Genomic DNA, 14,541 nt, shown 5'->3' with positions numbered 1-14,541 from the left:
CGTACCAAAAATATTTCATTAAAAGAGGGTTCGCAGCAAAAATCTTTCATTGAAAGTCGGTTCGCACCAAATACCTTTTATTGAAAGCCGGTTCGCACCAAAAATCTTTCACTGATAGCTGATTCGCACTAAAAATCTTTCACTGAAAGCCGAATCGTGCCAACGCTCTGAGCGTATAATTGATGTATAGTAAAGAAGAAAACAAATCCAGGATTCCATGTATCCAGGCAGGTAATCATCACCATATTGATGTGAGAAGTTCAGATCGCCCGGGTTTCCCTGTGCCAGATTAATCTTTTACAATCAAGTTTCATACACGACACTAGTAAATAGTCCAAGCACGCTAACTCACATCCTGCTGTCTAGACGAATGGCTGCTGTTGACTGAATACTAGGCAACGGTAAAACACTAATTGGGGATGACTTCCCATTGCAATTTGATAGAGGGTATAATTTCTGTAATCAAGGCGAATTAAGATCCAATCACACATGTAACATGCAATGTCCTAGAAGAAAATCCGAAAACAACACGGTAATCAGGCTCAACTCCATTGATCTTTGTCATTCAAATACAGTTAACTAGACATGTCCTTATGTCCTTGGTCTATTAGAGAGAGGGAGAGGGAGGGAGAGAGAGAGAGAGAGAGAGCGAGAGAGAGAGAGAGAGAGGGGGGGGGGGTCAAATCCACTCGACACAAATTAGGTCATTTCAGGACTAACATATGGTTCAATTTTATTTCAATAATTCGCATGCGCGTAGGGAGTCTTTAACAGTGGGAGCAAACCGGAGGACCCGGAGAAAACCCACAATATTGGACAGGCGACTCTACCCCTTGTCATGTAATACCGGGGATTCGAAACCACACCAGTTGACTCAATGTCAGTCCTTATGATACTTCGCGCACGCGCTAACCATTCGGCCTGCCCCGCCCGGCCCCACTTTCTCTGTTACGACAGACAACAGCATGACAGTTAATTCTGGGCTTTATTTTAGGCCTACGGCAGGGCCGGATTTAGACCAATAAAGAGGAGTAAAGCACTTAACAAATTTCGGGCCCCAATATAGGCCTATATGTATTTCCAAATATAAACAATAATAAAGCATAAAATTAATTTGTATTTTTTCATAATGAGGATTTATATACACGTCATAAATAATTGAAGCAAACGCAGGCAAAACTGTAGCTACAAATGTCGTACCGTTAAACTGTGTTTAACGCTACAATTGATACAGTCTAAAACTCCTTACGCAAGTACAAATATGTTCAAACGCACAATTGTCAACTCATGTAATAACAGTTTGTATTGCCATAGGTAATTTCTATCACAAATGTAGTTATTAAACAGTTTTTCTTTGTGGTAATTATGCGTTCTACATTTTCAAAGCGACTTTTCTTTTAATGTAAGCCGCCATGACACCAGCCAGATGAAATCTCGCCAAATTTCGCGTAACAGTTGGATTTCATCAAATCATATGCGGTAAGACTTCACCTTTATTTCAATGGGAATTTGTTTATTATAATTATGTTAAGCTATGTGCAGTACAGTTTGGGGTCACTTATGTGTAAATTAAGGGGGCTATAGGCCAGTAAACTTTTTGTAGTCATTTGACTAAAAAACTTGCGCAAAGGAACTCCGTAGGACGAGCCACTACTGTGGCTGGAGTAAGGCGGAAGACATCAGTAGTGGAAATGAAATGAAATGAAATGGGGTTTAACGTCCTACTGTTCTGCTCCTAACCTGGGCTAATGAAGACGGGCATACGCCATACAGTGTGCTATGAGGGAAATTTTGCCCGGACAGCGGCACTACGGCCTACTCTTATATCAAATTCCAACTGCCAAGGGATCTTTTACGTGCACGCCAATGTGTACACGGGACCTCGGTTTTTTGTCCCATCCGAACGACTAGACAGCTCTCCTTGTCAGCCCCTCCGTCCTGCATCTGAATGAACTTTCTCATCTAATGCAGGGATCGAACACCCGACCTCCAGGCTAGCGAGCCAGCGTCTTACCCACTTAGCCACGTGATCCCCGGAATTTCAACTGTCAAATGAGTTTTAACTTAATGGTTAATCCACCCCTATCCGTCCGTCAGTTATCCTTAACTGCTTCTCTGAAAGTTCACTACATTTGTCCGTCGTCTTTAGGGGGGGGGGGGGGTCACGGTGGCTCCGTGGGTAAGACACTGGCTCGCTAGCCTGGAGGTCGGGTGTTCGATCCAGATTTTTCAGCATGGTTTCCCCTTGTCAGTGGTGCAGAACGGAGGGCCTGGCAAGGACAGCTGTCTAGTCCTTCGGGTGAGACGAAAAACCGAGGTCCCGTGTATACATTGGAATGCACGTAAAAGATCCCTTGGCAGTTGGAATTCGATATAAGAGTAGGCGATAGTGCCGTTGCCCGGGCAAAATTTTCCTCATAGCACACTGTATGGCGTATGTCCGTCTTCATTAGACCAGTATAGGAGCAGAACAGTAGGATGCTAAACTCCATTTCATTTCATTTCCGTCGTCATTAGCCCAGTCAGTGCAGCACAGTAAGACGTTTGTAATTATTTATTACCAAATACATAGTGAGAGAGAGAGAGAGAGGGCGAGAGGGAGAGAGAGAGAGAGGGAGAGAGAGAGAGAAAGAAAGAGAGAGAGAGAGATGGGGTTTAACGTCCACTCGACACAAACTAGGTCATTTCGGCACTTTCATATGGTTTAATTTTTTTCAATAATTTGCTTGCGCATAGGGGTCTTCAGCAGTAGGAGGAAACCGGAGGAAACCCACGAGGTTAGACAGGCGACCCTACTCCTTGTCACGTACAACCCAAATACATAGTATATAGGTTTTACAAAACAATAGTTCACAATAAAGTAGTGATGGCGGAGATGTACAATTATATAGGGTGTCTTTATAAGCGAGATTTCAGCGCAAAATGTACAAATTTTCCTAAATTATTTAACAATATACAATGTTCATTATTCAGCAGTTTTAATTTAAACCCTACTTCATTACGACGCTAGCCCCATCTGGACTAATTTAATTACGTCATCTGCTAAACACCCTAATTGATAGTTAGTACACTGTTTCTAATTGGTTCACTGTGCAAACAATATGGCAAAATACTGACATCAGGAAAACGTATATTTTTTACCAATATGCTATTTTTAAATTAAACATACATTAGCAAGAGTTGAATCTGCCTATTTCAGGTCTTTCTTTAGGCCTGAAATGTTATCTAAATTATTAATTAGACATTAATTAACTTATCCAGACCATAATCAACTCTCGATGGCATCGCTAGGCTGCGATGTTTATCGGATAAGTTACCGATTTGCTGTTCGATTTCCATTCATGATTAAATCATGAACTGGATAATCGAGACTATGTTTTTTATTCTACCGACTTTAGTAATGATGATCGGGGATAGGCCGAAAATTCAATCGCTAAAACCTCGGTTCAGAGTGGATCAATTTGACTGACATTTTCAGCAAATTCCCTTTACATTATCTAGTTTTTAACTACTATAGTGACAACTATCAGCCGTTTATCTAATCTCTCATAATGTATCTTTATTAAAAACTAGAGAATCTTCGTCGAAACGTCGTATATTAATAAACCAGTAATTGTTATTCCATAAATAATTTTTAATCTGTTATTAGGTTGTTGTTATTTGATCATATTGGGTAGTATGTGATGGTATTTAATGAGTATTTGGTAGTATTGTATGGAAGACCAAACAGCTCTTTATTCAATCCTTAATTCTTAATTAATAGTCTATAACACATACTTATGGAAGAACAATTACTGATTTATTTGGGCGACGTTTCGAAGAGTATTCTCTCAACGTTTTCAATGCCTCTAAAAGATCATAATTAATAGTCCTTAATTCTTATTTCTTCATTTGTTGTCGTATTTCGACATTTGTACACTAAAATTAGCATTTGTATTTTAAAATCAATATTTGTTTTACAAATCAGACATTTGTCATATCAGATTTGTAAAATGTATTTTAATTGTATTTTAATATAAAAATAAAATTTATTTTTGTAAATAAAAAAAAAATAATCTACATTTACATTTCATGATATACATACAACGAAAAACAAATCTTGAACAACAAATCTCCAAATACAAAACTTGCAAAACATTTCTCCAAAAACACTTCTTTAATAATATTAATAACATTTCTCCAAAAACATTCCTCGAAATTCACCAAACCGGAATATTATGACGACATAAGCGGATATCAACCTGGCATACAATAAGTCACCATACAATAAAGGATAATCGAGCAAACATATATATAATATATTCTTTAAGTGGCATTTAGCGATCAGGGAACAAATTAACAGAACACAGTTTTTATGGGATACAATCACTAGTTTATTCTAAAAGCACGACGTTTCGACAAGTATCCTCTTATCGTTATCAAGGATACTTGTCGAAACGTCGTGCTTTTAGAATAAACTAGTGATTGTATCCCATAAAAACTGTGTTCTGTTAATATATATAATAACAAAAAATCGCTCTATGACCGTGACTTTGCCCCCCCCCTCTCCGCTAGCTACGAGCCTCACCTGTGTCGTTAACCTGCATACTAATTGGCTCTCAATGTTATATTCTATACCTACGTCAGGTGTTATGTTCGCTTCATCTCTTTAGATCTCCGCGTTAAATACGTTAATTACAAATTGATAACAATAACAACTTCATGTATTGTGAAAAAGATGACGACATAATCACGTGCGGCCTGTTAATAACAGATTAACGCGTGTACAATAAGCGTGGGGATCACGTGGCTAAGTGGGTAAGAGGCTGGCTCGCTAGCCCGCAGATCGGGTGTTCGATCCCTGCATAACCGAGAAAGTTCATCCAGATTTTCAGGCGTGGTTTCCCCTTGTCAGTGATGCAGGATGGAGGGCCTGACAAGGACAGCTGTCTAGTCGTTCGGATGGGACGAAAACCCGAAGTCCCGTGTACACATTGGCGTGCACGTAAAAGATCCCCTGGCAGTTGGAATTCGATATAAGAGCAGGCCGTAGTGCCGCTGTCCAGACAAAATTTTTTCGTCTCACCCGAACGACTAGACAGCTGACCTTGTCAGGAGATTTGATATAACTGTCTTTGTATAAATGTTCTAACTTGGTGACATTTTGATGAGATTTCCCGTCTTCATTAGCCCAGGTTAGGAGCAGAACAGTAGGACGTTAAACTCCATTTCGTTTCATTTCATTGATGAGCTTGAAATATTTCATTGTTTTTATTATTTTGGGTATTTCATGTATTGATAAATAAATAGAATGACTATGTTTTGTGTACATTCAGGGTATTCTGTATTCAGTGTATTGTATTGAACAAAATATTTATCCGGCCCGCGTTCGGCATTCTTTCAGTTATATCTGGCCCACTATGAAAAAAGTTTGGTGACCTCTGATGTAGAGTGAACGTTACTCTCTCTCTCTCTCTCTCTCTCTCTCCCTCTCTCTCTCCTCTCTCTCTCTCTCTCTCTCTCTCAATAATAGATGTCTTAATGACATCGAAACGTCATAGCCAACCAAAGTTTAGACATTCTTTTCGTCCATAATATCCGGTTAGTCGCAATATTATGCAGTTTGAAAAATTGGGGAAGAAGCAAGTTTAAAATCAATTGTATATAAATATTTAACATATTTATCAGTTGAATTTTTGACACGAATTTTTGGACATCTTTTGAGGGCCTTGCAAGAATGAGACGTAAAATCGAGGTCGCACCAAATTTATTCATTCATTCATGGGAGGTTAGATGGCCGAATGGTTAGCACATGCGCGTTGTACCATAAAGTCTGTCACTGAGACAACTGGCGTGGTGTCGATTCCCCGGTTGTACGTGACAAGGAGTAGGTCACCTGTCCAACCTCGTGGGTTTTCTCCAGCTCTCCCGGTTCCCTCCCACTGCTAAAGACATCTACGCGCAAGCGAATTACTGTAATAAAATTGAACCATATGTTAATCCCGAAATGACCTAGTTTGCGTCGAGTGGACGTTACACCTGCCAACTCTCTCTTCGGACTCCGCAGAATGAACCGAAGGTTGTAATATAACATATTTCTGAAATTAACTATACATTAGTGTCCCTCATATTTATCGTGTCTGAGATAAATAATAAAACAAGGAATCTAAAGACATCGAAAGTCTCGATGATCATTCTCCCAAACATCTTCAATTGACGTGACCTTCTCGCTTAATGCAATTTGTTGAGCTTACGTCAAATTTAAACACTTGATATTCCATTGTTTCTGGGACAGATTTGACAAGTGAGCTGATAATACAATAAAAAACGTCTGGATTTGGAAATGTGATCCAGGACATTCACTTAACTAGAAAATTGCAGATTTATTCTATGCAGTTTTCTTTTTTGAAAAACTTTTATAAATTTTATGATGTGTCACAATTTAAATAAATCTTATGTCGACTAGAGGAATCTCAGAGAGAGAGAGAGAGAGAGAGAGAGAGAAAGAGAGAGAGAGGGAGGAAAACCCAAGAGGTTGGACACGGGAACATACTTCTTGTCACGTACAGTTTGGGGTTCGAAACCACGCCACTTAACTCAGTGACAGACCTTATGATCCAACGCGCACGCATGAGCCATTCCGCTACCCAACCCGCCAAAAGCTACGAGGGAAATTTTGCCCGGACAGCGGTGCTTTGGCCTGCTCGTATATCGATTTCCATCTGTCAAGGGATCTTTTACGTGTACACGGGAACTCGATTTTTCGTCCCATCCGAACGACTACACGTTATTCCTTTCCAGGCCCTCGGCCCTGCACCACTGACAAGGAGGAACCACGCCGGAAAATCCCGATGAACTTTCTTGGCCATCGCAGGTATCGAACACAGGACCCCCAGGTTAGCAAGTCATTGTCTTACTCTCTGAGCCACCAGAGGCATTAAAAACTTTCTACTTTAAAGTCTGATTACTGGGCATTTCATATTAAATGCAGACACGAACTAGAACAGGTACTTCACATATGATAGGTTTTATCCTTGCGGCATGTTCTTTCTTATGTGCTTTTTACAAAGTCAATAAACACGCATACTCCTCTCAGTGTTTCGTTTGATTAGACCTCATCCCACTCTAACACTGCTGTAACGAAAGCAAATTTTGGTTCCCAATTATAACTGGTCAATAGTCCGATTAACAACCAATATCTAACTGCGTAACAATATCATTCGGCTTTAAACAGAGCTCCTGATCTGTTTACATAACGTTACGCCACGACTCGCGAAATTTATTATGCCCAATTAACCAGTGCATAGCAGAGTATGCCGAAAAACTAATTGTGTGACAAACGAAGCTATCAAAACGGCAAACAATGTAAACAATAGTGTTTGGAGACGAACAAGAACTGCATGTCAGGGAAATGACACGGTAGGGAGGGTGTATCTCTCGAACCACAGATCAAAGGTGTACATTTCCGAAATGAGCACTGAGTGAAAACGGCGATCTGAAAGTAACAGATTTGGTTTCATTGGTTGTGTCGACATTAATATGAATGTGAGTCATCACTTCCTCAAAACAAATTTTCTCGTTTGTTTTGTTATGTAACCAAGTTTTCAAACGGTCTGTTTAGACTGCAATATCAAACGTACAAAAAGTTATCATTCAATTATTTACGTTACTTTGAAGTATATTTTTTGTTTTATCCTTATTTAAAAATATAGACGTTGTTATAAAATGCATGAAATATCATAACAGCGAATCTGTTAACCGATACAGCTACCTTTGATAACATTTCATTGATCTCCGCTTGCAACTTTTACAATTTCTAGCAGGAAGTAAACACGTTTAGACCAAGTTACATTTTATATTTTTTTCTTTTTTTCTTATGTTACCATGGTTCCCAGACCTTTTCTCGTTTCCGACATATTTTTCATCGGCCTGCATACGTGGTTTGTTTTCCTAAATATTTACGTCTCGCGCATCACTGATGCATGAAAAGGGCTATTTTTGTAATTTCGCGTGCCACAATATTACCATGGTTCCCAGACCTTTTCTTGTTTCCGACATATTTGTCATCGACCTGCATACGTGGTTTGTTTTCCTAAATATTTACGTCTCGCGCATCACTGATGCATGAAAAAAGGGGGGGGGGGGCTATTTTTGTAATTTCGCGTGTCACAATTTTAAACAATTAACATCGATAAATCATTATAGTTCCTACAATCAAAGGAAATACGGAATTAAGTTTTTGTTTTGAAATGAAAATGAAATGAAATGGAATGGAGTTTAACTTATGGAGATGAATTTAAATAAGCTATGGCTTGTTTTCAAATCCACAATATAAGTATTGTAAATACTCATGATATAATAGGGGGGGGGGGGGTTGGATGGCTGAATGGTTAGCGTGCGCGCGCTGTATCATAAAGTCTGTCATTGAGTCGACTGGCGTGGTTTCGAATCCCCGGTTGTACGTGGCAAGGAGTAGGGTCGCCTGTCCAACCTCGTGGGTTTTCTCCGTGTCCTCCGGTTTCCTCCCACTGCTAAAGACCCCTACGCGCAAACGAATTATGTAAATAAAATTAAACCATATGTTAGTCCCGAAATGACCTAGTTTGTGTCAAGTGGACGTTAAACCCCATTTCTCGCTCTCAGGATATAATAGAAATAAAATATTGTTTATACCAAATTCCTACTTTTCTACAAAAACCGGGATTATGGAGACTATCGTACGGTTTATTATTAGGATAATTTTGCCCGGACAGTGGCACTACGGTCTACCCCATTTCTGTAACAACAAAGGGCAAAGTCTAAAAGTTAAAACTGTTATGCTACCACTGGGCTAATGAAGTCGGGCATACGCCATACAGTGTGCTATGAGGGACATTTTGCCCGGGCAGCGGCGCTACGGCCTACTCTTATATCAAATTCCAACTGCCAAGGGATCTTTTACGTGCACGTCAATGTGTAAACGGGACCTCGGGTTTTCGTTCCATCCGAACGACTAGACAGTTGTCTGTGTCAGGCCCTCCGTCCTGCACCACTGACAAAGAGAGAACACGCCGGAAAATCCCGACGAACTTAGCCCAGTGGGAGCAGAACAGTAGGACGTTAAACCACATTTCATCTCATTTCTGTTTACTTTGCCGCCTCTCCACCACACCCACGACCTCCGGCGGTATGGTTTAGTGGCTTAAAGATCGATAATCATCGAACACAAGCGACATTATCTGAGAGCAAAAAGCCAATTATCGACATTAAAATTATATCACCAATCTTGATTGTTCCCAAGATAACACTCAACTCTAAATACTTAAGACATCAATATTTAAAGAAGATAATTAGCTAAGGAGAGATATAATCTTTTCTATAAGTGTCCATTGTTAAGACCAGGACAGGAATGTGTTAAAATCGACGATCCACGATTTTGCTGAGAGAGAGAGAGAGAGAGAGAGAGAGAGAGAGAGAGAGAGAGATGTGGTTTAACGTCCACTCAACACAAACTAGGTCATTTCGGGACTAAAATATGGTTTAATTTTATTTCAATAATTCGCTTGCTCGTAGGGATCTTTAGCAGTGGGAGGAAACCGGAGGACCCGGAGAAAACCCACGAGGTTGGACAAGCGACCCTACTCCTTGTCACGTACAACCGGGGATTCGAAACCACTCCAGTTGACTCAATGACAAGCCGTATGATAGCTAACCATTCGACCATCCAACCACCCGAGAGAGAGAGAGAGAGGGGGGGGGGGGGTTAACGTCCACTCGACACAAACTAGGTCATTTTGGGACTAACATGTGGTTTTTAATTTTTTATTTCAAAGTGGTCTTTAGCAATGGGAGGAAACCGGAGGACCCGGAGAAAACCACGAGATTGGACAGGGAATCGAAACCACGCCAGTTATCTCAATGACAGGCCTTATGATACAGCGCGCACGTGGTAACCATTCGGCCATCCAACCCCCCGATTTTTAATAGAATTCAATGAAAGAGCTTAAGATTAATATTTTATTTCACGAAAAGGTATCCGGATTCATATCCATATAGTTTTACGGATTTAAACTGGATTGGATGATCCCATCTTCATTGGCGCAGTTGGTGTAAAAAAAAACCGTAGCACGTTAAATCCAATTTCATTTCATTTTCGTGTATTCCACGTTAAGTCGAAACTCCATTAGGGTACAAATCAACAGTACAAAGAAATATTGACAGTATGGAATAAAAAAATGAAATGAAATGGGGGTTATCGTCCTACTGTTTAGCCCCGACTGAGCACGCTATGCAATGTGCTATGAGGGGAATTTTGCCCTGACAGTGGCTCGGGGACTTCCTCTTATATGGAATTCCAGCGGGCGTGGTTTCGGCTCCTGCCTTGAACGTGACAAAGAGTAGTGACGTCTGTCCAACCTTGTGGTTTTTCTCCGCCCCCCCCCACCACCACACTGCTAAAGACCCCTACCCGCTTCTCTCTCTCCGCCAGTGTACTCGCTGTGTTGCGCGTACAAGAAATCATGAGAGTTTGACGGGAATTCCACAAAGAGTCCGGGGAAACACTGTATGGTACACCACCCGTCTTCACATCTCCGGGTATAATACCATCAATAGTATCTATTAACTGGGGGTGGGGGGTGGGGGGGGAGGGTTGGATTGCTCGAATGGTTAGCGCGCTTTTATCAAAATGCCAGTCATTGAGTCAACCGGCGTGGTTTCGATTCTCCGGTTGTACGTAACAAGGAATATGGTCGCCAGTCCAACCTCGTGGTTAGTCCCGAAATGACCTAGTTTGTGTCGAGTGGACGTTACCCCCCCACTCTCTCTCCCCGTTCGCTCCTCTCATCGCGTCTGCTCCCCCCACCCCACCCCACCCCACCCCGTTTGTCGGTACGCGCATCTCTCTCTCTCTCTCTCTCTCTCTCGCTTTCTCTCTTCCATTAACTGACCGCATTAGTGATGTTCATGATCATTTCTTTGTCGCTTTGTACACTGTTGTATTATAAACTGGAAATCAGAGAATTTATATCCATACAGGGGATTCGTCCTAGGTTTTTTATAAGTCTTCCTGGTATTACTATCCATTCATCTGTATTTTCTGTTGGCTAAGGGTATTAAGTATCAGTTTTTATATTTGGTCTTGAAAAAAAAGAAGTTTCCGGTGACCATTTGTCGTTAATGGAAACCTGTTGAAGGGAATTAATTGAGCGGGAATATTCGAATTAAGTGCTTTTTTTTATATGATGGATTTTGCGAACTCGTCTACAGAAATTCTCACAGCTTCTCAATGTTATCTTCATAGCGAAGATGTTTGGAGGGAGATAGACATGGGGTTTAACGTCCACTCGACACAAAAGGGGTCATTTCGGGACTAACATATGGTTCGATTTTATTTCAATAAGTCGCTTGCGAGTAGGGGTCTTTAGCAGTTGGGGGTGGGGGGCTGGGGCTACTTAGAGAAAACCCTCGAAGTTAGACAAACGACCCTACTCCTTGTCACGTACAAGCCGGGAACCGATACCACACTATTTGCCTAATGACAGACCTTATGATCTAATACGCACGCGTTCAATCATTAACCCCCACCACCGGAAAATAAATTTGGTCATATTGTGTCAGGAACTGTGGCAAATCATCACTATCATCATTATCAGTACCACTATCATCATTGTCAGTACCACTATCATCATTGCTAGTACCACTATCATCATTGTCATCATTGTCAGTACCACTATCATCATTGCTAGTACCACTATCATCATTGTCATCATTGTCAGTATCACTATCACCATTGCCAGTACCATCATTGTCATCATTGTCCGTATCACTATCATAATTGTCAGTATCACTATCATCATTATCAGTACCACTATCATCATTGTCAGTACCACTATCATCATTGCTAGTACCACTATCATCATTCTCAGTATCACTATCATCATTGTCAGTATCACTATCATCATTATCAGTACCACTATCATCATTGTCAGTATCACTATCATCATTGCTAGTACCACTATCATCATTGTCAGTATCACTATAACCATTGTCAGTATCACTATCATCATTGTCAGTGTTCCCATCTTCGTGTTTCCCATTCTATTTTATTAAACTTTATGTAGGGCCGTGATTATTTAATGATGTGATTGTGTTTCTTGGAATTCGGGAACAAATTGTGCCTTTTTGAATCACCACAGTGCCACCTCTCATATTTCTGTGATGTGAAAACTGATGCTATGAAATTCGAAGACGAGTAAGTGGAGACACCGGAATGGGTTTAACGTCCCTATATTTCTATTCCGATCGGATTGTAACTCCTCACCTTCACCCGTACGTTAATCCCAACTCAAACATAGCTATCCATGGTTTCAATCATATTCCTGAAGCAATGGTCCGAGAAATCCCTCTCTGGCCATTGATAGATTGGCTTCTGATACTTAAGCTTTTGAGGAAGTGTGTTTATTCTTCTCGTCAAATCGAATACACCCCAAGTACAGCAACATGACAGCCCTTCGTTTATTCTGGGGTCTTCCCTAAAACTTTGGACAGTGATTTAAGTATTAAAAACCTTCGTCTCCAAGCAGTATTGTTTACATTGTAGCCAGTTTGATAGTTTTTCTGGAATATTCTATGGACTGGTTAATTTGGCATAATAAAATCGTGAGTCATGACGTGACGTTATGTAAACATTTTTGGCCCAATTTAGAGCTCTGTTTAAAGCGTTATGATATTGTTATGCAGTTAGCTATTGGATGTTAATCGGACTATTTACCAGTCATAATTTGGAACAGAAATTTGCTTCCTTTATAGCAGTATTAAGTGGGATTAGATATAATCAAACGAAACACTGCGAGGAGTATGGGTTTCAGTCCACACAAACATCGTTAGTACATCATACTTATCTCTTTGATATGACATCTAATAATTATTATGGTGTACAAGTCACCATTGATTGATAATAATAACTTGTGGGTGGAATAAATATAAAAGTACAGGACTTTGAGTTCTTGTAGCTTCTTTAATATGGACAGTCTTATGACATGATTGATATATTCATTGAATACATAGTATTTATAGGGTAATCCCATCTTGACAGTGATCTAATAGAATATAGACTTCTATACCAAGAACACGTGATAGATACTGCGAAATAAAATGACATGGGGGTTTAACGTCCTACTCTCCTGCGCCGACTGTGCTAATCAAGATGGGTTGTTCGTCCCATCCGAATGACTATACGTGTTCCATTGTCAGACTCTCCTCTCCGCCCGGCACCACTGACAAGGGGGGGGGGGGGGATCACCGTGGCTCCCTTGAAATTCCAGTAAAGTCGTCTTGGAACAACGTCTTCCATAACAAAGTTAAGGTTAAGTGTGAGTAACATACATTTGTGATGCCAGAAGACACATAACTGGTGCGTGTGTAGGATTTGATAGAAAGGGGTTTTGAAAGGCCCTGTTGACTCTGTATCTACCAGGATGGGGAAAACGAATTTCCTTTTTGTGCTTGCGCCCCCCCCCCCCTCGCCCCTGTCCAGTCCCATCTGGGACTAGTCTCTCGAACACCTCTTTATAATAAAGATTTGATTAAAAGGGGTTCCGAAAGGCCCTATTGGACAATGTATATCTACGAGGGTGGGGTAACGAATTTCTTTTTTTTTTCGCCGCCCCCTCCCCTCTTTCCAGCCCCATCCTTTACTAGCCCCCCGAACACGTCTGGCATGTTTCTTAGGAAACATTTGTCTACCATATCACCTTAGATAAAAGAGAATTTAACCCATATGAGTGAACGAAAGTACACCATTTCATTGCTCTATTCCCCCCGCGGGTTTACTAAAAATAATCGAATCAAAAGGCTGCTACGCTAAGAAATATCGGGCTGTGTTCTCAGGAAACACGTGTCTGCAATATCACCCTGGGGGAAAGCGGACGTTAAACCCTATGAATGAACGAAGGTACACTATTTGATTACTCTATGCCCCCCGCCGGCTTTGCTAAAAATAATCGAATCATTCGACGGATAGCCTAAGAAATATCGGGCTGTGTTCACGGCAGACTTTGATGTCGTTTTATTAACTCTAGCCAATATTCTGATTATTTAATATGTAGTTGGACATGAAAGGGAGACCCCAATCGCCGCCCGAGTTAGCCGATATCGCACTTTAAATTAACATCAATACCTTATAGCTGTTTCGAATCACGTGCATGATTGGGCCATATTTTATTCATTAGAGATGTCCATAACAACCTCATATTAACCGTCCTAACATTCGCGGCTTTCACCCAGTGTCTGACTCCTTAAGACTAACACTCCACTGGGGCGTATCTCTTCAAAAATGTTGTCAATGCCTTCACCGCGCTCATTCATAACCGGGGAAGATTCCGTTTGATCCTCTCTCGCAGAACTATCAATAAACTCGAGCACGAATTCCATCAACAATCAACAGCGCCTGAAGCCGAGGTTACTTGTCATTCTATGTCATCCCGAGACTGGATAACCCTGACTTTTAGCACCACGTGTCAAAGTTCCCAGCCTATAACCTAGAGGTAATTGAAATGGTATTAGGATAAGAGGTGCTAGCGG

The 14,541-nt window shown here is 40.8% G+C and overlaps 2 protein-coding genes across 2 annotated transcripts in view; one reads left to right on the top strand and one right to left on the bottom strand.

Moving 5' to 3' along the window:
* The window catches only part of LOC126827271 (G-protein coupled receptor dmsr-1), an 87,451-nt gene that overhangs the window by 15,198 nt on the left and 57,712 nt on the right, over window positions 1-14,541 (top strand). The window lies entirely within an intron of this gene.
* LOC130013590 (prostatic spermine-binding protein-like) lies at window positions 7,597-12,854 on the bottom strand. Its single transcript, XM_056102343.1, has 3 exons — window positions 12,850-12,854; window positions 11,616-11,995; window positions 7,597-7,601 (listed from the first exon to the last, which is right to left on the bottom strand). Exons 1-3 carry the CDS (start codon window positions 12,852-12,854, stop codon window positions 7,597-7,599), a joined length of 390 nt encoding a protein of 129 aa, XP_055958318.1.

Source organism: Patella vulgata, chromosome 7 (assembly GCF_932274485.2).
Source record: "Patella vulgata chromosome 7, xgPatVulg1.2, whole genome shotgun sequence".
In the NCBI taxonomy this organism is placed as follows: Eukaryota; Metazoa; Mollusca; class Gastropoda; family Patellidae; genus Patella; species Patella vulgata.
This window is presented reverse-complemented; position numbering and strand designations above follow the sequence as displayed.